This window comes from Myotis nattereri (assembly GCF_964212035.1).
Source record: "Myotis nattereri genome assembly, chromosome: 4".
Classification (NCBI taxonomy): Eukaryota; Metazoa; Chordata; class Mammalia; order Chiroptera; family Vespertilionidae; genus Myotis; species Myotis nattereri.
This window is the reverse complement of record NC_138079.1, coordinates 74307019-74332557: the sequence shown is the minus strand read 5'-3', so window position 1 is coordinate 74332557 and position 25539 is coordinate 74307019. Positions and strand designations below refer to the sequence as shown.

Below are 25539 nucleotides of genomic sequence, written 5' to 3'. Positions count from 1 at the left end.
CAAACTTTAAACATATAATCACAGAACTTAAAGAGGAAATTTTGGAGACTTTGTATCACAACTTTATATCTAATAAAACTGTCTATTATTCTCATTTAAGAATTTATCACTTCAATCATTTATCAAGGACCTACTTTATTGATCATTCTCAGTTTCAAGGATAAAAAGATGAATATATTATTTCCCTGCCCTCAAAGAGTTCAAATTTTAGTGGAAGAGACAGACATAAGGAAATAATAATATAATATAATATGATATGGTAAAAGAAAAATAAAGATACATTCACAAAAATTTCAGGTCCAAGAAAAAGTGTTTTGGGAGAGAACAAACAGATGTAAGAAAATGCACTGCAAAAGAGGTGACATTTAGGTGGGCTTAAAGAAAGAAGGAATTCATTGAAAAAGAAAGACATTCCCAAAAAATAAAAAATACAGACATATGAAAATAGTAAGATCTATTCAAGGAATAGTAAGTTTAGGGCAACTAAAAAGTAAGTTAGTAGAAAGAGAAAGCAATGTGGACTTTATGCTAAATAATAACCTTCTAGGAGGAATAGAAAGTAAGAAGGAGGTGAGATGCACAACAGGAGACCCAATTCAAAGAAGAGTGACAAGGAGACCGGGAGAAGAGACAGAACTGACAGAATTCTCTGATTATGCCAAGAGGCCAAAATCAAAGGTGACTAACATTTTCAGCTTTAATGTGTGTGCCACTAACGGAACAAGGTAATTCAGAAAAGAAAACAGGTTTTTTGGAAGAGAGAAAAAAATTATTGGAAAAGTAAGTAGAAAAGAAGGTAAGGAGCATAATTCTAGGTATATTAGAATTCTGATTCCAGTAAGGACATATATGTATATCTAGATTTTAAGAATGGAGACAGGAGATAAAGAATTGGAAGTTATCTCTATATAGATCACGGGTGGGGAACATACGGCCAGAGGGCTGTATAACACCCACAAAATCATTTGGTCTGACCTTGCCAAAGCAACTGCAGGTGGGTCTCAAAATTCAATAAATATAGGCTCTTTTCTCATAGCAACATAAATTTATTTCAAGTGGATTATATTAAGTGAACGATGTTATAAATATCCAAATGGACCTTGAGAGGAAAGAGGTTCCCCAACCCTGATAGAGATAGTAATTTCATCTTTTCCTCCCCTCCCTCCTGGTACAAACTATCCAGGATCATAAAGATGAAAGCCACATACTAAAAATAGGAGCAGGAAGTTAGAGAGTGCCTGATTCCTTACTTTTGAGTAGCTATCTCAACTTTACATTGTCCACTTCAGAACTCCTTGTTTATTTTTCCTCACATAACATCCCCTCACTTATTTAAGATACTGTTGCATGACTTCGGTTACTGACAAATTCATTCCTATCCAACGCAGTAGTCAGCATAGTTCTGCCGATACCTCTTCCCTCATCATTCTCTGTATTTCCCCTGGTAGATCTCATCCATTCCCTTGGCTTGAAAACCACCTATGTACTGATTACTCCCAAATCTAGATCTTTAGTTTACTCAATAAAGGTTGGGTGGATGTGACAAGACTAATCAATATATTAAATTTTTGCATCATAGAAAGTGACAGTGGTATAAAACAATATTCCAGTCCTCATACAAAGGGCCAGACCCTCATAATCACACTGCAGTAAAATTGGACAATTCTATTGTATGTATATAACAGTTTCAGTGAACAAAATAAGAAAGACATTGTCAGGGAAGTTAAAGAGAGAGATATGCGGACTTTATAGGAGGATCAAAACCCACACAGGCAGGCTTCCTCTCGGCGTCCAACCTAGTTCACATGACATGGCTAGTGACATGGCTAAACGCACCAAGAAGGTCGGAATCGTCGGTAAATACGGACCCGTTATGGCACCTCCCTCAGAAAAATGGTGAAGAAAATTGAAATCAGCCAGCACGCCAAGTACACCTGCTCCTTCTGTAGCAAAACCAAGATGAAGAGGCAAGCCATGGGGATCTGGCACTGTGGTTCCTGCATGAAAACCGTTGCTGGTGGTGCCTGGACCTACAACACCACTTCTGCCGTCACAGTAAAGTCAGCCATCAGAAGACTGAAGGAATTGAAAGACCAGTAGAAGCTCCACAATTTGAAACATTGCGAGCTTATAATAAATGGGTTAATTTATATAACAAAATTAAAAAAAAAAACCACACACACACAGGCAGAACTAGATAAATCATATATTTTTTCAAAAATATCTCATTAAATAATTGAAAATAAATCTTTTTAATTTATGTTTTTATTGTGGTAAATATACAATAAATAAAATTATCATTTTAATCATTTTTAAGTCTACAGTTCAGTGACATTAGGTATATTCATACTGTTGCGCAACCACCACCACTACCCATCCCATCCTATATAATAAAAGCCTAATGTGCAAATTGTCAGGCGGTTGTTCTACCAGAAGTTCGACCACTCGCTATGATGTGCGCTGACCACCAGGGGGCAGCGCGGAACATGGCAGGTGTTGGCAATGCACTGTGACCTCTCGCCAGCTACCTTGGGGAGGGGGTGACGGGGATGGAGGTGTGGTGAGAATGCAGGGTGTCCACCAAGCTCGCTCTCACTCCTCCTATTATCCTCCCCCAGGATGCCAGGGCTTGCAGTAGGGGAAGCCCCCACACACTCAGGTGCCGGGTGCCCGTGAGGAGCCCGACCTGCACCCGTGTGGCATCTTCTAGGTGTGCTGGGCCACAGCTGCCGGGACTGCAGGGGCCGGTCGGGCTCTCCGTGGGTTCGTGCAGGAGCCAGTCTGCGAGGCCAGCAGGGAGAGAATCCGCTACCCGCCTAGCTTTCATGTGGCGCCATAGGGTGGCCCAGAGGCCCACACTGTGCCCCGGCCCACGGCGTCCAGCCGCACTCACCGCATCTTCACGTGGGGACTCAGGCGTGAGGGAGCACATGGGGGCCCGGGGGCCCAGAGGTCAGCTGGGACCTGCCCTTCCACACCAGACACTCACACTTCAATCACTGGGCAGGCCTAGAAACCGTGCCTGTGCACAAATTTCATGCACCGGGCCTCTAGTCTATATATATAAAAGCCTAATATGCAAAGTGTCCCCTCGAACGACCGGGAGTTCTATCACTCACTATGATGTGCGCTGACCACCAGGGGGCAGCGCGGAATGAAGGAAGGCCCTAGCCAGCAGCTGGCAGCCACTAGGCACCGTACCTTTGCAAGAAATTCATGAACTGGGCCTCTAGTTAAACAATATTTTCCATTCACCTCTCCCCTTAACCCAGCGGTTCTCAACCTGTGGGTCGCCAACCTGTGGGTCGCGACCCCTTTGGGGGTCGAACGACCCTTTCACAGGGGTCGCCTAAGGCCATTGGAAAACACATACATAACTACATATTGTTTTTGTGATTAATCACTATGCTTTAATTATGTTCAATTTTTAACAATGAAAACACATCCTGAATATCAGATATTTACATTATGATTCATAACAGTAGCTAAATTACAGTTATGAAGTAGCAACGAAAATAATTTTATGGTTGGGGGTCACCACAACATGAGGAACTGTATTAAAGAGTCGCGGCAATAGAAAGGTTGAGAACCACTGCCTTAACCCATGGCAAATAGCATCCTGCTTTCTATCTATATGAATCTATTTTGGGTACCTGAAATAAGTGGAATCACAGAGTATTTGTCCTTTTGCGATTAGCTTATTTCATTTAGCATAATGTCCTCAAGGTATATCGTACTATGTGTAAGAATTTCCTTCCTTTTTAAGGCTCAATAATATTAAATTGTGTATGTATCACATTCTGTTTATTCATTCAGCCATCAATAGACACTGGTTGGTTTTGATCTTTTGGCTATTGCAAATAATGCAGCTATGAATAGATGTACAAATATCTGCTTGTACATGTGTGTATGACCAGAAGTGAAACTGCTAGATCAAATAATAATTCTATGTTTAAATTTCTGAGGAACAGTCACACTGCTTTCTTTTCCCAGCTGCTATGCCATTTTACATTCCCACCAGCAATGCACAAAAATCCCAACTTTTACACATTCACACCAACACCTATTAACTAGTTTCTGGTTTGTTTTTTGTTTGATAATAGAGATTTTAATTGCTGTGAAGTGGCATGTTTTTGTGGTTTTTATTTACATTTCAATAATGATTAGTGATATTGAGCATCTTTCCATGTGCTTATTGACCATTTGTATATCTTCCTTGGAAAAATGTCTATGCAAGTTCCTCTGCCCATTTTTGAATTGAATTATTTGTATTTTTGCTGTTGAGTTTTAGGAATTCTTTATATATTCTGGATATTGATTAAGTTGCTACTTAAATTGATACCTAAAATACAATAAGGGAATTATAGGTTAAATTATCTTAGTGGCCCATTTAATACTAAAAGCAGTCTGAAAATAAAATCCTTTCAAATATCAATTCCAAAATCAAATTATTTTAAAATCAGCAGTCTTTCCTCAAAGTTCACATGGATAATAAAAAATGTTTTAAAAATTAATTATTGATAACAACACTAACAAGTAACCAAAATTCACATGATGCATATGGAATATTTGACAATATCTACACTTGTCAGTGTTTCAGAGTCATCACAATGCATACTTTTGGGCAATACCATTCATATCCAATCTACATAAATGCTATGCCATGGAGCACAGGGGAACACCCTTGTACATATAGACTACCCTATAAGTGGTGGTCCCTGGAGTTGTGCAATACTGAAACCTTATGGCATTCAAGCAGTAAAAAGATGTATGTTTAATTTTTAAAGTTAAAAATGGCAAAGAAAATAATAAAAGTGAGTGCACCTTTGGAATTCAATTCAATGACTCCATAAGTTCTCAATTGACTTACTCATTCTTATCTAATTAAAGTATTCATTGCAATTCTTCTACAGTAGTTTTCCTACTTAAGTAGACAGAACTATTGTCATTATTTCCCAGCATCCAATCTTCCTTCTTCTGATAACACCTCAGTTTCTCATTGGGCAACTACCACTCCCCATTCACAGTGCCTGAGTTTCAGGTAGTTCTTGGGATAAGCACAGGAACTGAATCTGGCAATCAAATTCATAGTGATTAAGTCAAGGAAAGACATGGAGCACAAAATAAGATAGTAAGATTCAGTTCAAGAATTTTTGCTGGTTTTTTTAGGAAAGAGGTGTTTTTATAATTGCTAAGCTACTGGTAACCACCTCTGACATCTCTCATAAGAAGAGCTAATCAAAGAATGAAGCTTACACACACACACACACACACACACACACACACACACAGCAGAGCACAGAGACAAATTTAAGCATTTGAAGTCCTGGATACAATGTCTTAAACATAGGTACTCTCCAAATTTCTCGTGCATGAGCCAATAACCTTTATTTTTCACTTAGCTTTTTTGGGCTTTCTGTCATTCATGGCTTCACATACAATTAGTTTTATCCCCCTATACTTTAAAAATAATAAAACCCACAAAATTTTCTCACAATTCTGGAGGCCATAAATCTGAAATCAGTTGCACTAGGTTGAATCAAGGTGTGGGCACAGTCACAGTCCCTCTGGAGGTTCTAATAGATAATCTGGATGAAGCTACTAGTGGTTGCCAGCATTCCGTGGCTTAGGGCTATATCACTCCTATTTCTGCCTCAGTAGCCACTTTGCCTTCTCCTCTCCTGTAAATGTAAAATGTCCCTCTGCCTCTCTTTACAAGGATGTTTGTGATTACATTTAGGGGCTACCCAATAAGCTACACTAATAAAAGACAAACATGCAAACTGGCCATACCTATGCTATGCCTTAAGCCACGCCCACCAGCCAATCAGAGTGACTATAGGCAAATTAACCCAACCAAGATGGCGGCTGGCGGCCACAGAGCTGGAGCAAGCAGGAGACTTGGTTGCCTCAATGATGGAGGAAGCCAAGCTTCCCGCCTGCTGCCTGCTGCGGCTGGCTCTGAGCTCCACTCAAAGCAACAAAGTTTCAGTTATAGAAGATAAATAAACCCCCAACACCTGATTTCAGCCAGCCGTGGCCACAGAGCTGGAGCAAGCAGGAGGCGTGGGTTGCCCCTGGCGATGGAGGAAGCCAAGCTTCCCTCCCGCCCGCCCTGGCCGGCTCTGAGCTCCTCACAAGGCTACAAAGTTTCAATTATAGAAGGTAAAATAAATCCCAGAATAAACAAAGAAAAAAAAAAAGGAGAGGTTGGGAGCTTCTATCGCTGGGGGGCTTGGCCAGCCTGAAAACGGCCCTCAGCCCCTCACCCAGACTGGCCAGACACCCCAGTGGGGACCCCCCCACCCCAAAAGGGGTATGGCCAGCCTGCAAACAGCCATCAGCCCATCACCCAGGCTGGCCAGGCACCCCTGTGAGGACCACCACCCTGAAGGGGGTGTGACCAGCTGCAAATAGCCATCAGCCTCTCACCCAGGCTGACCAGGCACCCCAGTGGGGACCCCTACCCTGAAGGGGGTGTGACCAGCCTGCAAACACCCAACAGTCCCTCACCCAGGCTGGCCAGGCACCCCAGCGGGACCCCCACCCTGATCAGGGATACCCTTCAGGGCAAACAACCCGGCCCCACCCATGCACCAGGCCTCTATCCTATATAATAAAAGGGTAATATGCAAATTGACCCTAACAGCAGAACAACTGGGAATGCCTGGTCACTATGACATACACTGACCACCAGGGGGCAGACGCTCATTGCAGGAGCTGCCCCCTGGTGGTCAGTGCGCTCCCTCAGGGGAGCTCTGCTCAGCCACAAGCCAGGCTGATGGCTGCCAGTACAGCGGTGGTGGTGGGAGCTGCTCCCGCCTCCTCAGCAGCACTAAGGATGTCAGACTGCAGCTTAGGCCTGCTCCCCGCTGGCAAGTGGACATCCCCCAAGGGCTGCCAGGGTGCCAGAGGGATGTCTAACTGCCAGCTTGGGCCCGATCCCCCCAGGGAGCAGGCCTAAGCCAGGTGGTGGCCATCCTCCGAGGTTTCCCAGCCTGCAAGAGGGCATAGGCCGGGCTGAGGGACTCCCCCGAGTGCACAAATTTTTGTACACTGGGCCTCTAGTATATAATAAAAGCCTAATATGCGAATCAACCAAATGGCAGAACAACCGGTTGCTATGATGCATACTGACCACCAGGGGGAAGACACTCGACACAGGAGCTGCCCCCAGCCCACAGGCCCCAGGCCAGCCAAGTCAGGTGCCAGTCCGCCCCCCCCCCCCCCCCATCACCCCGCCGGTCGCCCCACAGATTGGTCCTGATCCCCTGCCAGGCCTAGGGACCCTACCCATGCATGAATTTCATGTATGGGGCCTTTAGTTTAAAATAAAGAAGGGAATGTTAAGACTACAGCAAGAAAATGTCTGGTAAGTAACTCCTTAAGAAGTGATTCACTTTAACTCAATTTAAATAGTATTCTTTGAAACCAAAGAGTTATCATGACAATCCATTTCATTACAAATGTTAAAATATAAAATTTTACCTCCAGATCCTAACTGCTTGTAGAATCTATATTCCAAATGTAGCTGTGGTGCTCTGGATTTCATGGGTTCCTAATTAAAAAACAAACAACAACAAGTTATTAAAAGATCATTAGGCCCCAATTCCAAATGTTATTAATCTTGGTGTCAACTCTTAGATAATTAATATTTTAGTAGGCATCTTTGTCTCTCTAAGGTTAGATCAACTGTACATGTATTTCAATGTAAAATTAATGTCAAAAACGTACATAAGATTATGTGGCTATTAGATCAATCACTAGGGAAATTTATGTTTGACTCTTTGACCCTGAAGAAAAGTATATATATGACTAGGGGAATGGTGACCCTTACTCTATTTCAGCGGTTCTCAACCTGTGGGTCACGACCCCTTTGGGGATCAAACAACCCTTTCACAGGGGTTGCCTAAGACCATCAGAAAACACATATATAATTACATATTGTTTTTGTGATTAATCACTATGCTTTAATTATGTTCAATTTGTAACAATGAAATTGGGGGTCACCACAACATGAGGAACTATATTAAAGGGTCACGGCATTAGGAAGGTTGAGAACCACTGCTCTATTTCTTTTGTTTCTAGGAATTCATCTTGAACTGTGTATTTCTTATGTAAAAGTTCTAGGTTAAAGTGAAATCACAGAAAATAGGAAAGAACAAATATGAAGACAAATTTTTGACAGTAACAACAATGTATTTTTTAAATTTTTTACTTGGGATAAAGCTTAAATAAAACACACAGTCATAAGCATTAGGTCCATGAGCTTTTTTAACTGCATATACCCCAGCAACTAGCACCTCAAAAAATCTTTAGAACATTTTATCATCCTTCCCTCCAAGTAATCACTTTTTGACTTCTATCACCTTTGGGTTGGTTTTGTCTGTTATTGTATTAATATTAAAGATATTACACAGTATATGTTTTACATGTGTTTAGTAAACTAAATACCAAACTATGATGTGGTATTTGCAGATTTTTAATATTTCCTACAACTTTTGTGATATTATACTATGTTAATACAGTTTTGGTAATATTATTATATTTAAAATCTTTTTTCTTGAAATATTGTTTATTGCATGTAACATTAAAATTGCTTTTCTTGAACTATTTTTTAAAAGAGATTAAAAAAAATTTCTATCCTGTCAATATATTTTTGAATTTGAGGTGAACATGTCTCCATACTATACTTCAACCTCAGAATACCAAACATAGCTACAAAAATATTCCCAGTTCCTCTAAAGAACACTGCATAACCAAAATTATTATATGTCATACTCTGATCACTGTTTAAAAAGGTAAACAGAAGAAGAATGTAAAAGAAAAAGTAAGGAAAATAATTAAGGGGATAGTAACATAGTAGGAAGATGCACTAAAAAGATGGCATGTGTGTATATATAAAGAAGGACAAAAGATGACATAATAAATGTTTACTAATAAATCAATGGTGTCAAGAGGGTAAAAAGGTCCCAAATCTGAAATAACAGGACCTAACGGATACCACTTTATGACTAAAATAGACTAGGAAACGTCAGCCTAGTGCAGTGGCTCCTGTTTTGACACAATGGTTTATTTCCCTTAGTATATCAGTTAAATATCATTCACAAGCTTCCTTGAGTGGACCTGCTCACTACAGGCTGCTGCATCATTAACACAGCATATGGATGTTACTACACTTCTATTCTTGTGCACCACCCCCACTCCCAACACCATACAATGTTTACACCCTAGACCACTGGAATAGAACATGGAAAAAGAACCCCAAATAAACAAAAGTCGGCAATGCCGATTCAAACACTGTCCAGTCCCTGCATCCTGTATCTCCTTATTGTGATTCATACACACTAACTCCTCCTGTACAGATTTCATGATCAGGAGGGAAGCTTGTCATTTTAACTTGGCTTTCTATGCAATCGGTCTATAGAAAGTAAACATTATTTATACTGATTTGGGCATTCTGAACCTGTATTAGTAAAATATTTCATTATAAAATTAGAAATTATCTCTTCTTAAATATTTCTGAGAGCTTGATTGATTGCATGAATTTATTAAATCTACCTCTGATTAACAGTGACGATGGTAAAGAGATGACCTAACCAGATTTTCCGACATAAAGCCAAGGACCAGACCTTAAAACCAAGGTGAACCCCTCCAGGTAAATGCCAGTCCAAACTCACAAGTCAGCCAGCCAGTCTTAGAAGTACCACACCCTACCATACATCTTATTTCCCAGTGAAAATAAACATTTGTTGCAATGAAACTTGGCCTATACTCACAAACACACTTTAAGTACAGTTTTCTAGCTCATCCCAAAAGATTTTCTATTTCCCCCCACTTACCTCTTCTCTAATCATCATCTTACATTACCTTAATACAGTGGTTATATTGGCAAGCACAAGATTGAGAATGGCAGGCAGACTGGAAAAACCCAGGCATGGAAACATGGCTGGCAAACCAGATAGAATAGCTGTGCCAAAGAAAAGTTATGTCTTATAAAAACTCCCAGATCCCAACTCTTCCAAAAAAAAAGAGATGCCTTACAGCTGTCAAACTGGGCACATTTAGGAATTCAGAACAGTTCCATGGGAGTTTGCTTTCCTTGCTGTTTTCCACCCACATCAAGAATTTCTGAATCCCCAAAAGTCAAGCAATAGCCAGCTTTACCATATATAAAATATCAATAGAAGAAGAGATTTTAAAGCTACCTGGAAATACTTTCATAGATTATAATCCTAAATATTAAGAAAACTTTTGTTCAAATACTTGAATCAGAAAGAGAAATCTTGCTTTCTAATTTTGATCTAAATAAAATGTCAATATGCCAGCTTCCTTAACTGAAAAATAGTGCCGAAATTCAAAAATTCAATTCTGTGATGTTACCAAAGTAGAGGGATTGAGTTTCCATGGCACAGAAAGATAGAGACATCCTATACATTGCTATATACTTAAATACTCAAGTTATAAATATGAAAATAAAAAAGTAACTAAAATATTAAGTTAATCATTAAAGAAATAGGAATTAAGGAAAAATAAGACACATGAACTTACCAGTTTAATTGCCACATATTCATTTGTATATAAATTTTTCCCTTAAAAAAGAAGGAAAAAAAATGTCAAATTCTACCAGTAATTAATTCTTAAAGCTATTATTATATAAACCTGTATTGGGGGGGGAGGGGGAAGCACAAATATATTTAGAGGAACCACAGGTTTCTTCCAACTACTTAGGAAAAACCTCAATGATGATTAAATACTACAACTCAATGACACATTTACAATTTCATATGAATTCAGAGTAGAAAGTGATACTAATAAATACTTCAGCCCACTTACAAAAATGAAGTTACAATGGTTGTAATATTGTACACAACTCATAAGGTAATCAATAGTCAAACACATGCTAAACTAATTTTCAAAACCAGAACTCCTATATAAAAACAGGAATACAAAATCCCTCTCCTAATCACCACCTCATTTTAAATCCATTATTATCTAATGTAATCTTATTGGGGTTCATATGTAATACAAGTAAATAGAATACCTGGAAAAAAAATCTGTAATATATTAAAAATAGAATAAAAAAGTATTATCCAATAATTAGCTCCAATAAATTAGCTAACTACTTTGAGTGAAAAAAGTTATTAGGACCTTACTGTACAACCAAATTAAATTCCAATATTTTAAGAGTTAGATATAAGGCACAAAACAAGAAAAAATATTTTTTATTTTTTAAATTTTTCAATTGCAGTTGACATACAATATTGTATTTGTTTCAATTGTACAACATAGTGATTATACACTTACATACCTTAGGAAGTGATCCCTCCCTAAGTCTAGTACCCATCTGAGACCATACATAGGTATTATATTATTAACTATATTCCCTTTGCTGTACTTTTATCCCCATTAATTGGCAGTTACTATTTTTATAACTGCCAATTAATACTTCCTAATCCCTTCACCTTTTTTCAACCATCACCCAACTCCCTAATCTGGCAACCATCAATTTGTTCTCTGTATCTATGAGTTTGTTTCTGTTTTGTTTATTTTGTTTTTTTCCCACATGTAACTGAAATCATATGGTATTTGTCTTAATTTGACTTCTTTCACTTAGCATAATGCTTGGTCCATCCATGTTGTTGCAAATGGCAAAATTTCATTCCTTTTTATGGCTGAGTAATAATTCATAGAATATATATGTTCCATATCTTCTTTATCCATTCTTCTATCAATGGACACTGAGGTTGTTTCCATATCTTGGCTATTGTAAATAATGCTGTAATGAACACAGGGGTGCATATATCTAAAATTATGTTTATTAGCCCAATATATGGAAGTTTCCAAAGTACTAAAAAATGGAAAAAAGTAAAAGGTCTGAAGATTTTTATACAGATTTGATTACGTAAAATATTTTACATTTCTGAATGTTAAAAAAAAAAAAACTACCATATACAAGTAACAAGCCACAATAAAGATTTAATATTATTATTGTGATGTAAAGAATTCAAATAAATTATAGTAATCTTTGCAATGGTGTACTGAAAATAATCTAAAAAGGCCCAATGGGTAAGCATCCGTAGCCCAAGTAAAATACTACGGAGAATTTTAAAAACAATAAGTACATGAAGACAATTTGGTATATAAATTAATGTTTCTTTGCAAGTACAGAAAAAATAAGAAAAAGAATATGTGATTTCTGAATTTCTAGTGTTTTTTTCAATAAGCATGTAGTATTAAATTTACGGCAAAAAAATGTTATTTTTCTTATATTATTTTTAAAGGACAGTGTTGGGTTTTTTTACAACTGTTACAGTAAATAGCCCTGATCACATTGGCTACAGAACACAGAACAAGCAAGCATCAACTTTCACACATGATTTTCCAGCATTAACACACCTAACTACTTTTTATAAAGCAGCTGACAAATGGCAGTAAACTTCTAAGCAAAATTTCAGTCTCAGATATATTGCTGCTATTGTACAGTGGTGTTTGTTCATACAAATAGTATAATACTTTTCTGAGTTTTTATACCTATTTTATAAAAATATATCATAAAAAAACATTCATACTAAGTAATATGCCTCATAAACCCATTACAGTTTTCAGAAAGATGGAACTTAATAGGAATACCAAAAGTGGCGAACATTAAGCTGTATTCAGATACTTATTGAGCCCATAAGTATTTAAAACATATACTAGAAAGCATGTTTTTAGTCAATACGTTTAGCATTTATAAGCTGTGACTTCATATACATTTTCAAGAATATATTACATGCATACAATTGTAGGCTTCCCCTAGTAAGTGTCCAGTGAATAATTTAATGGTACACTAACTTAATCTTGAGGAACTGATGTCTATCAAAGGAACACTTCTATTTTAAGTTCAAAGATGGAATTTGTATTTTCTCAAAACATTATAATCTTTTCATAACTATTTTATATATAATATTTACTCATATATACATGAAAGGTAAATATTCATAAGAAATTAGATTAAATACAGATTCCATAGAACTTAACTTTACCAAAAACTTCTAGAAGTAGTTTGTGTTGCATTTACATAGTCAACTGTCTTTTATATCACAGCAAAAAGGACTAAATCCTGAAAACATCGTCTTTTCTAGAACATTAGAGATTTTGCTGAATTTTGAGGGTTATATTTATAAACATCAACAATAATTAAACAATACTACCAATGCATTTTTGTCACCTAGCATAGACATAGGTCTCACATATTTAGCTTTTAATCAGTATTTGTTGTATGCGTTAACAAACAAATGATGCACAAATTGTTTTTGTGTGTACAGTATGAGTAAGAGAGAAGTGTGTATATGTAGAGGGAATACCCTTAAGAGAAGGCTCCAAGTAGCAGACTGGTTCCAGCTAACTGGTTTTAATCCAATTTTAAAAGATATTCCCAATAGAACTTTGTGTCATATTAAACTTGAAAAGGTGCTGTTACCAATTTTATGGTTTGTAAGTAGTAATTATAAAAAAATATGTTCTACAAAAACAATGTATATGTTTGTACCAGAAACTACTAGTTACCCACCAATATCCATGTGCCCTCTTCTATAATAGAATGCCCTCATTTTAAAATGGTTGTCCAGACACAGTACTGGAAGTATTAGCCATTGCTATTAGACAAGAAGAAATAAAAGGCATCCAAATTGGAAAAGAAGAAGTAAAACTGTCCTTATTCGCAGATGACATGATATTGTACATAAAAAACCCTAAACACTCCATAAAAAAACTATTAGACTTAATAAATGAATTCAGCAATGTAGCAGGATAAAAAATTAATGCCAAGAAATCTATGGCATTTCTATACAACAGTGAACTTACAGAAAGAGAGACTAAAAAAGCAATCCCATTTACCATCACACCAAAAAAATTAAGCTACTTAGGAATAAATTTAACTAAAGAGGTAAAAGACCTCTACTCAGAAAACTACAGGACATTGAAAAAAGAGATAGAGGAAGACACAAACAGATGGAAGAACATACCATGTTCATGGATTGGTAGAATCAACATCATTAAAATGTCCATACTACCCAAAGGAATCTATATATTCAACGCACTCCCCATTAAATTACCAACGGCATATTTTACAGACCTAGAACGAACTCTCCAAAAATTCATCTGGACTAAAAAAAGACCCCGAATAGCTGCAGCAATCCTGAGAAAGAAGAACAAAGTAGGTGGGATCTCAATACCAGATATCAAGCTGTATTACAAAGCCACGGTTCTCAAAACTGCCTGGTACTGGCACAAGAACAGACATATAGATCAATGGAATAGAATAGAAATCCCAGAAATCGACCCAAACCAATATGCTCAATTAATATTTGACAAAGGAGGCAAGAACATACAATGGAGTCAAGACAGTCTCTTCAATAAATGGTGTTGGAAAAATTGGACAGATATATGCAAGAAAATGAAACTAGACCACCAACTTACACCATACACAAAAATAAACTCAAAATGGATAAAGGACTTAAATGTATGACAGGAAACCATAAAAATTCCAGAAGAATCCAAAGGCAACAAAATCTCAGACATATGCCGAAGCAATTTCTTCACTGATACAGCTCCTAGGGCACTTGAAACTAAAGAGAAAACAAACAAATGGGACTGCATCAAAATAAAAAGCTTCTGCACAGCAAAAGAAACCATCAACAAAACAACGAGAAAACCCACTGTGTGGGAAAACATATTTGCCAATGTCATATCTGATAAGGGCCTAATCTCCAAAATTTATAGGGAACTCATACAACTTAACAAAAGGAAGATAAACAATCCAATCAAAAAATGGGCAAAGGACCTAAATAGACACTTTTCAAAAGAGGACATTCAGAAAGCCAAGAGACATATGAAAACATGCTCAAAGTCACTAATCATCCGAGAGATGCAAATCAAAACGACAATGAGGTACCTTCTCACACCTGTCAGAATGGCTATCATCAACAAATCAACAAACGACAAGTGCTGGAGAGGATGTGGAGAAAAAGGAACACTCATGCACTGCTGGTGGGAATGCAGACTGGTGCAGCCACTTTGGAAGACAGTATGGAGTTTCCTCAAAAAGTTAAAAATGGAACTCCCATTTGACCCAGTGATCCCACTTCTAGGAATATACCCCAAGAAAACAGAAACACCAATCAGAAAGGATACAGGCACCCCTATGTTCATAGCAGCACAATTTACCATAGCAAAGATCTGGAAACAGCCTAAGTGCCCATCAGCAGATGAATGGATTAGAAAACTGTGGTACATCTACAAGATGGAATACTATGCTGCTGTAAAAAAGAAGGAATTCTTACCATTTCAACAGCATGGATGGACTTGGAGAGCATTATGCTAAGTGAAATAAGCCAGTCAATGAAAGAAAAATACCACATGATCTCACTCATTTCTGGATAATTAAGGCCATTATAAACTGATGAACAAAAATAGATACAGAGGCAGAGCAGCATAGAATAGATTGTCAAACTACAATGGGAAGGCCAGGGAGTGTTTGGGGGGAGGCGGGTAAGAGATGAACCAAAGGACTTGTAAGCATGCATATAAGCATAACCAATGGACACAAGACACTGGGGGGTATGGGAGGCCAGAGGAAGGTCAAGGACAGAAAAAAAAGGAGACATATATAATACTTTTTATAATACTTTAAGCAATAAAACAACATTTAAAAAGTAAATAAAAAATAAAATGGCTGACCAGCTAGAGACTACATTTTCAGCCTCTCTTTCACCTTGTGTGGCCAAGTGATAAAGTTCTGGATATGAGGATATGAGGTTTATCACTCCCCACTACCAAGAATAAATGTTTGCTCTCCTGGTCCTTTTTCTTCTTCATGCCTGTTGGGAGGTGGCAACAACTGGAGCAATCACAATTCCAGAGATACTGAAGCCATATATTGAGGAAGAGGTACCCAGACGGCCCTGGGTGCTCTCCCTCTGGTTTGTGTTATTGAAAGAAAAAGAAACTATTTTGCTTAACACCATTTTGCTATAGCATCATAGTCTATTCCTTATTATTACATTTTTTCAGATAAGTTTTATAATACACTTCATTTAAGAGCAGTAGAAAAATCAATAAACATAAAAATGATGAAACTGAATGTTTATTTGATATATAATATTAGAGGATCGGTGCATGGATTCGTGCACTGGTGAGGTCCCTTGGCCTGGCCTGCTCCTTCTCGCAATCTGGGACCCCTCAGGGGATGTCAGAGGCCCAGTGCACAGATTACACCCAATCTCCACAGGCCAGGCCAAGGGACCTCACTGGTGCACGAATCCATGCACCAGACCTCTAATATGCATATAAAATCTGTGGTTAATCTCTTCCCGCCCTCCCCTCTCCCCACTTCCCCCTGAGATTCATTAGTCTGTTCCACGTTTCCATGCCTGTGCGTTCAAAGTCTGCCCCGATGGTCAGTGCATGTCATAGCTCATGGTCAAACAGTCGAATGGTCGCTTAGGCTTTTATATATATAGATATATAGATATGGATATGGATATGGATATGGATATGGATATGGATATGGATATAGAATAGATATATAGATATATAGACATAGAAGATAATTTTCAACAGTTCTTAAATATGAACACAATAAGTTATGAGATATCTACACTAATAAAAGAGAAAAATGGTAATTGGCATACGACGATACCCTTTTCATTGGCTAATCAGGGCTATATGCAAATTAACTGCCAACTTAGATTGGCAGTTAACTGCCAACAAGATGGCGGTTAATTTGCATATGTAGGCACAATGCAGGGAGGCACAAAGGGAAAGCAGGAAGAAGCCCCCTGCCACTGACAGTGATCGGAAACCCAGGGGGGAGCTAAGAGCTGGGGGGCAGGGCAAAGGCGGCCCTGGGGCCGCCTTTGCCCTGCCCCCCAGCCATGATCGGAGAATCAGGTGCCTTTTCAGCCCTGGCCAGTGATAGCAGGAAGTAGGGGTGGAGCCAGCGATGGGAGCTGGGCACGGTCGAAGCTGGCAGTCCCAGGAGCTAGGGGACCCTTGCCTGGGCCTAAAGCGAAGCCCACGATCGCGGGGCCGCTGCAGCTGTGGGTCCCCGCTGCCCGGGCCGGACACCTCAGCCAGAGGCATCCTGCAGAGGCAGGGGCGGAGCCCACTCGATCGCGGAGCCCACTCGATCGCGGCCCCACCCCCACCCCCCGCTGCCACTGCAGGTCCCCGCTGCCCAGGCCGGACGCCTAGGCCAGAGGCATCAGGCCTGGACAAGGGGCCGATCCAGTGATTGGAGGGTGAACGGGGTCAACGCCTGAGGGCTCCCAGTATGTGAGAGGGGGCAGGCTGGGCTGAGGGACACTCCCCACCCCCCCCCCCCCCACACACACACACACACACACACACCCAGTGCACGAATTTCGTGCACCGGGCCCCTAGTGTATATATATATATGTACGTGTGTGTGTGTATATATATATATGCCTAAGTGACCGTCTGACCGGTAGCTATGACACGCAGTGACTACCAGGGAGCAGATGCTCAACGCAGGAGCTGCCGAGCTGCAGTGACTTGGCAGCTGTAGTTCTCAGGTGACGCACCCGGAACCAGAGAGGAGGAAGCCCAATTCTGAGGTGCGTCACCCAAGAACCACCCTCTCACAATCTGGGATCCCTCAGGGGATGTCAATGAACCAGTTTCAGCCCGATCACCACAGGCCAGGCTGAGGGACCCCACCAGTGCATGAATCGGTGCACCAGGTTTCTAGTAGAGAAATAAGAGAAAAAACAAAAAAAAAGAAGTTATGAAAACTCCAGTGGCATACTTACTTATGTCAAAAGTTATAATACAGACAGTCCTCGGGTTATGTCGGACTCGACGTACGACGTTTCGTGGTTACGTCGCCATCTCCCATTTATTTATAAAAAAAAAAAAAATTCCATCATTTTGACGTATGTACATGTGCTTTATGTTTATTATTTATTTACTACAAGGTCAGGAATTGTTATCTTTCTTTTAAATTTTTTTACTCTTCATTTCTGCTGTGTATGTGCTCCATGTGAGTGACGTAGGTGCTTATGTAGGTGGGTTCCGACTTTTGGCAAAAATTGCGTTACATCAGGCCGGAGGAATGAATCTCCGACGTAACCCGAGGACCTACTGTATCTTTTAGATATGGTAATTCATAAACCAATATATATAACGCCCATGTGCTGTGTTCTTTTATGTGATGGTTAGTCAGCTGTAGCCACAAGAGAGGACAAAGAAGAGGCTCAGAAAAATAAAGTTTATTATGCTCAAGGGTCCTAGTACATAAGGGTTATGGGAGGCATCATGGTTTGGTCAGGAGGAAAAAGACAGGAGCAGGGAGAGAGCTTAGGCCTTTCATTTCCAAGGGAAGGGCAAGGCAAGGCAGGATAAATAGTTTAGAATTGGCTAATTTAAATAATCATGCCAAAAAATTCCAGTGGCCTCTGGGCTATATAGGTGGTCTCCAGCTGTCTTGTACCTGGCCATGGAATGATTAAGAAGATTGCTTCCTGAAGTATATAAGCCAAATAGAGAAGGTATGGCTCTGGACTGTTTAGTTTGCAGGTCAAAGACTTGCTCCCAACTGAAAATTTACTAGCTCCAGGAAAAGCAATCCCTCCCCAGCCAGAAAGGTTTGGCAAGATGTCAAAACATCTTAACTCATATACAGAATGTATAAAACGAATGCAGAATATATAAAATATATACAAAAAATAACAAACATATGTCCAATACAACCCCATATTTTGGCTAGCTATATTTCGTTTCATTCAATGCCTGTTAAAAACACTTCTAAGGGTTTTAGTTAACTGCCTAAGCGAGAAATACATCTACACAGAATGCAAGCCTTACCACCAATACATATAAATAAAAAATAAAACCAAAATATATTAACTCATCATTTTACAATAAAAAATAGATTAAAATGACAGTAAAAACATCTAAAATTAATATTTAGAGTATTCTTTAAAATATTTACCTGGTTTTATTTTAAAACTAGTAGCCCTGAGCACGAATCCATGCGCCAGTAGTTCTCTATGGGGCCTGGCCGCTCTGCGCCCGCTGCCCAGAGGCTCTTCACCGCCCACAGGCCCATCTGCAGCCGGGTGCGAACACTTGCGTTGTTGCCACGGCAACAAAGCAAGCATTCGGCCAGGCCGCTCACGCTTTCAGCGGCCACCCCTCCAGGACTAGGGGACTCCGGCAGGGCTGAGAGGACTGGACGCTGCCATCTTGTGGCTATGGACGCCACCATCTTTGTGACAGTGTAACAGTTAATGTGAGTATTACCCTTTTATTAGATAGGATGTCAAGGCCAATTTTTTTATGTTCAACCTTTTTTTTTAAAAATAATTACCAAGAAGAGTAGTTTCAACAGTGAGTAATACTGTTTCTTCTTAGAGTTCTTGGGGCTGTGCAAGTGCAACTCCTAGTTAGTGCCCGACAGTTTGAACACCAGGAAGTGTGTGGAACAGTCATCACAAAAAAAACAAAAAACAAAAAAAAACACCTGTCCAGCCCCAAATGCAAACGGCACCTTTGTTGAAAGCCACTTACCTAAAATATGTATACCTTATACATTTTCTTACCCAATATTAATCACAAAAGTTTTAGTGCCTGTAATCAGATGTGTGAGATGTCTCTATTAATGTGGTTTTTATTTTTTATTTATCTTTATTGTTGACTACAGGCCCAGTGCACAGATTTGTGCACCCGTGGGGCCCCTCAGCCTGGCCTATAGGGATCGGGCCAAAACCAGCTCTCCAACATCCCCTGAGGGATCCCAGATTGTGAGAGGGCAGTTCTCGGGTGATGCAACCCAGAATCGGGCTCCCTCCTCTCATGCCTGGTCAGACCACTCATGCCTCTGCACTTCCTACTAGTCCCTATGTGGTTTCCACTTTATGTCCTTAGTTACAAGGGTTCTCTCCAGCTAGTCTTCAGTTGATTTTCCAGATGGTATTTCTATATTTTAATTCCAGTTTGGGAGAGTGTCAGTGTAGCTTCCGCTTAATCCACCACAATTATGGAAAAAACTAATGTGGTTTTTTAAAAAGCACTTTATAAACCAGCCCCTGCCAGTGCTTCTCATTGGTCAGAATGTCAGCCAGCTCACCAAAGGGTCGTGGGCTCAATTCCAATCAAGGGCATGTACCTAGCTTGCAGATTCAAATCCCCAAGACAACCAATCAATTTGTCTCTCTCACATTGATATTTTTCTCTCTGTCTCTTTCCTCTCCCCCACCCAAAGAAAAATCAATAGAAAAATATCCCTGGGTGAAGATTAACAAAACAAAACTAAACTAGCTTTTAACATTAGCATGTTATTCCAGGTACAGAAAGAATTATACTAATAATAATTTTTTCTGTACCAAGAACTCTTTTGGGGCCTTCAAATATGGAATAAAATGTTCCTTTATTTAATAGTTTTTCAAGGGTCAACTGAATATTATAAATATACATAAAACACAGGTACATATAAAGATATAGATAATATATTTAAATAAACATATACAAATTTTCAATAAACATCCACAGGAAGAATAGATACAGATAAAAAAAATAGGTAAGTAGATAATAGATGAATGGATAGATGGTTGAATTAATAAATCATCTTATTCCTCTGCCTGCTTATAGACTGCAAAAGAAAGGGGTATTTAACAACTTTTTCATTTTATAGCATACATAGATTCAGTATATGGTACATATAGTTTCTCATATTGCCCTGGTTAAAATGGTTCACTAGATATTTTTTGTGTATATGTATACACACACACATATACATACACACACATATATAATACTACAGATATGTATATACATGTAGTTATTTAGAAATGAATTCTATGAAACCAGTTTTGAATAAAAATGGCCAAGGTGCTATAGTATTATAGTCATATACACAATAAATAGATATAATATAAATATATATAACAACATACATCTGTATAGCTAATTTATATGTTTAAATATACATATAACATGCCATAATTTTAATTTTTAAAAAGAACAAATATCTTGAAATCGCCTTTTAAAGGAGCAGAATCACTGCTTTCCTAAAATATGCAGGCAAAATGCTGGTCCCTTCATATTGTCATCTAAATTTAATCTTCACAATAACCTAGAAAGTGGAAATAATCCCATTTTAAAGTTAAGGAATTTGATGCCTCAAATGGTTAAATGACTTATGTGTTCCATAATGGCAAGGACAATTTTTATATTTTTCCAGTGTATTATCAGTGCCTTATCATGTCTCATACATGATAAACATGCAATGAATTTTGAATGGATGGATGACGATGCTCAAAGGTAGACAAGTAAATAAACTGATTTTTCCAAGTCCAAAGTCAGAAACAGTTTAAGAACTTCAAAATATCTAATTCAATATCCTTTTTAAAAAAGTCAAACATGCACCCTTTAAAACATTTGAGTACCTACTAAAATGCAAGAGTCCACCAGTCACATCATATTACAGCTATGTACAAAGTATGTCATTACCTTTTACTAGCTTGCCTAATTTAAGATTTAAAATACATTAACAAAAAAACACACTAATAAAATGAAAAGGTAAGTACGAATTAGGGTATTTTACAGGATGAAAAGGAAAAGTAGTTGAAAAACACACAACTGAACTTATTTCTAACAAGTAGGGTTGGATCTAAAAAAATTTATGAACAAGTTTTTGTTATTGTTGTTGTTTTTCCTAAAATTTCCACTATTTGTGGTCCATTGTCCAGAGCCCTCAAGGAACCTCAATACTGACTCCCATATAACCATGTTGCCCTCCTCCTTGTTACTCTTGTTTAGTAAACACAGCCACATCTCCAATATGAGTTAAAAACCTACGTTATGGTCCTGAGTTTGTCCTGAAATTGCTGTGTTACATCTGGCAGGTAAACTTCCCTGACTTTCAATTTCCTTAAATGTACATAGGAAATTTAAATACACCAGTGTTTCTCAAACATGCCTGATTATAAGAATACTAGAGGCCCAGAGCACAAAAATTTGTGCACTCAGGGCGGTGGGGGGGGGGGGGGTCCCTCAGTCCGGCCTGTGCCCTCTGGCAGTCTGGGACCCTTCAGGGGATGTCCACCTGCTGGCTCAGGCCCGCTCCCTGGGGGATTTGGGCCTAAGCTGGCAGTCAGACATCCCTCGGGCAGCCCAGGAGCCCTCGGGGGTTGTCCACTTGCCAGCGGGGAGTAGGCCTAAGCTGCAGTCAGACATCCTTAGCACTGCTGAGGAGGCGGGAGGGGCTCCCACCACAAACCGCTGTGCTGGCAGCCATCAGCCTGGCTTGTGGCTGAGCAGACCTCCCCCTGTGGGAGTGCACTAACCACCAGGGGGCAGCTCCTGCAATGAGCGTCTGCCCCATGGTGGTCAGTGTGTGTCATAGTGACCGTGATTCCCAGTCATTCTGCTGTTAGGGTCAATTTGCATATTACCCTTTTATTATATAGGCTAGAGGCCTGGTGCATGGGTGGGAGCCGGCTGGTTTGCCCTGAAGGGTATCCCGGATCAGGGTGGGGGTCCTGCTGGGGTGCCTGGCCAGCCGGGGTGAGAGGCTGAGGGCTGTTTTCAGGCTGGCCACACCCCCTTTTAGGGAGGGGAGTCCTGCTGGGGTGCCTTGCCAGCCTGGGTGAGTGGCTGATGGCAGTTTGCAGGCTGGCCACAGACCCTTCAGGGCGGAGGGTCCTGCTGGGGTCCCTGGCCAATCTGGGTGAGGGGCTGATGGCTGTTTGTAGGCTGGCCAAGCCTCCCAGCCACCCAAGCTCCCAGTGGAGGCTGGCTGGAAGCAGGTATCTGGGATTTATTTAGCTTCTATAATTGAAACTTTGTTGCCTTTTTCAGAGGCCACAGCCGGCCAGAGCAGGTGGGAAGCTTGGCTTCCTCGACGCCGGGGCAACCAAGCCTCCTGCTTGCTCCAGCTCAGTGACTGCCAGCCGCCATCTTGGTTGGGTTAATTTGCATATAGTCACTATGATTGGTTGGTGGGCGTGGCTTGGGCATAGCAAAGTTACGGTCAATTAGCATCTTTGTCTTTTAATTAGTGTAGATAGAGGCCTGGTGCACAGGTGGGGGCTGGGTGGTTTTCCCTGAAGGGTGTCCTGGATCAGGGTGGGGGTCCCGCTGGGGTGTCTGGCCAGCCTGGGTGAGGGGATGATGACCCAGGCTGGCCATGCCCGTGGGCTGGAAGCACGTATCTGGGGTTTACTCATTGTCTATAATTGAAACTTTGTAGCCTTGAGCAGAGCTCAGGGCTGGCCAGGGCTGGCCAGGGCAGGCGGGAAGCTTGGCTTCCTCCATCTCCAGAGCAACAACCCAAGCCTCCTGCTCGCTCCCCGTGGCCGCCGCCATCTTTGTGACAGTGTGAGGGAGTGACAGTTAATTTGCATATTACTCTTTTATTAGATAGGATACTGCAAACAGTATTTTGTGTCCCCCACCCTGAGCCCCACCCTGGATATACTTGGGGGAGTGAAAGTGAATAAATTACCATGTAAATTTTACTGATTTTTATAGTGTCGATATATTACCTTGACTTTAAGCCATACATATCCTCCCAAAGTGATCAGTTACTAAATGTTTTCAAATCTGAAAAAGTAGCCTAAATATCATTCCTAAGGAATACACTGAAACGGCTTTCCTGGCACCTATTTCAGCCTGCTGGGACTTTATCATTTACTTCCTTTTCTTCTCCTATGTTGAATGGCAAATCTTAAGTAAATTAATATTCATACATTAGGGAATTCCTTACAAATAAATATTCAAGTACATAAAAAATTTACAATATTCATATTCTTTAAAATTACTGCAATAAATTAAACAAATAACTAAATCATTTTCATTAGAAAGTGTCTTTCATTTTTTTAAAAATGCTTGCAACAGAAAGGAATAAACAAAAGTGTCTTACCTAATCGTAATTCTCCAAAATTGCCACATCCAATTTTTTTTCCAACTCTAAAGTTAGGTCCAACCATTAAAACTCCAGAGGAGGAAGACCCAGGTCCTCGAGTGTTATGTCCCGACCGACCACTAGGTCGTGCCATTCTATCATCTGATTTGTCCTTGTCTTTCTTTTTATTATCCATATCAAGTTTGCGGTACTCCACTTTGAATTCTTTAATCAAGACAAGCACACTGAAGTAGGGTATTGTGAGAATAGGTACATCACTAGGTAACTGTACCAGGCAGGTAATGTTAACATTCAAATTGCAGTAGGTAGTCAATTAACTGGTGCGTGTTCATCCCATTCGTAAGATGTTTCTCAGTTTTCTTTTCAGCAAAACATGTCTTCAAAATTTTCTTTTCAATGATGTGCACTGATCTTGATAGAGAACTAAAATAATTAGAAAATAAAATTAGTCAACTTATAGAATTAAAAAATATATGTTTGGGAAGTTAATACAAGTTCAGGCAATGGATTATTGCTATTTACTGATGCCCACTATAAACCAAACCACAGTTGACTCTTAAATTAACCATTATTCCTTAGTTCTATAAAGGATATACAGAGAGTTCACAAAAACAAAACAAAGGAATTAGGGATCCAGTTACTTCTTAAAATTAAAAAAGTAACAAAAATGTATTGAGTATTTCATAAGCCAATATACATTCACTAACCTAGACTTTCCAACTTAAAATTACTTCAATTAAAAAAAAACACACTATAAAAATTCCAATAAGTTACTATAAGATTTTCAATTTAAAAGCAGAAAAAAGAGAATACTTTGCAAATTGGTGAAAGGTCTTAATAAAAATATCTTTCGCATGTTCAGACACTTAATTTCCAAAGTCTTCATCAAATACACATTCTCATTTGATCTTCATTTATCCAAATATTTATTACCCACCAGGTGTACAAGGAAATGGTATTCAGAATTGATAATTCAAAGATCACTCTTGCTACCTATCAAGAAAAAGAATTAATTCTTATGTAACATCTGAACTAGGCCTTAAAAAAATAAGTATAATTTGGCAAGGTTAAGAATTGTTGGCAGTCATCAACCTAATGAGGTAGAGAAGGAAGGTTTTTAATTTTCTAATATACTGATGAAAACACTAAAGCTCAAAGAAAAATCTCAAAGCTTTTAGGGACTTCTGCCCTACTCATGTTCTCTAGGAATTTCACCCATCAACCATATCTCGATTCTGCAGTAAATCTGCAAGCTTAAATGTGCCTATTTTTGCTTGAACAATTTGATTCCTATTATTTGAAATTAAAGACACTTCGACTTCAATAGATACTCACTAATATAGAAACTAGGATCAATAGCAAGGCCTTTTTATTCCTATTTATTCCTATTTTGTTATATAATGCAATTGTTAACAAGGGTTTAAACAAAAAATATTTTCTGATTTTTAGCAATCCCCACCCAAATATGCAATTAGTCCTAACATCCAATCTATTAAAAAAAAATTATTATATTTACCATACTCTATTTTGCAGGTGAAACTATAAGCATCTGTTTGGTATATATAAAACAGAATTGAGTTTTACATATATATACTGTTTATTTTGTT

General features: G+C 39.2%; 1 protein-coding gene and 1 pseudogene across 3 annotated transcripts in view; one reads left to right on the top strand and one right to left on the bottom strand.

The window, feature by feature from the left end:
- Window positions 1–25539, bottom strand: part of CSNK1G3 (casein kinase 1 gamma 3) — a 112926-nt gene that overhangs the window by 52409 nt on the left and 34978 nt on the right. For both annotated transcript variants that reach the window (XM_081088895.1, XM_081088896.1), the window contains exons 2-4: window positions 23930–24355; window positions 10552–10592; window positions 7489–7558 (exon numbers count right to left, since the gene is read on the bottom strand). In XM_081088895.1, the coding sequence (XP_080945021.1) occupies window positions 7489–7558; window positions 10552–10592; window positions 23930–24107 (289 nt within the window). In that variant the 5' untranslated portion in view covers window positions 24108–24355. The remainder of the gene's footprint in view (window positions 1–7488; window positions 7559–10551; window positions 10593–23929; window positions 24356–25539) is intronic.
- On the top strand, window positions 1823–2154 carry LOC308517661 (large ribosomal subunit protein eL43-like; annotated as a pseudogene). Its single transcript has one exon. The product of its transcript is annotated as a large ribosomal subunit protein eL43-like (transcript).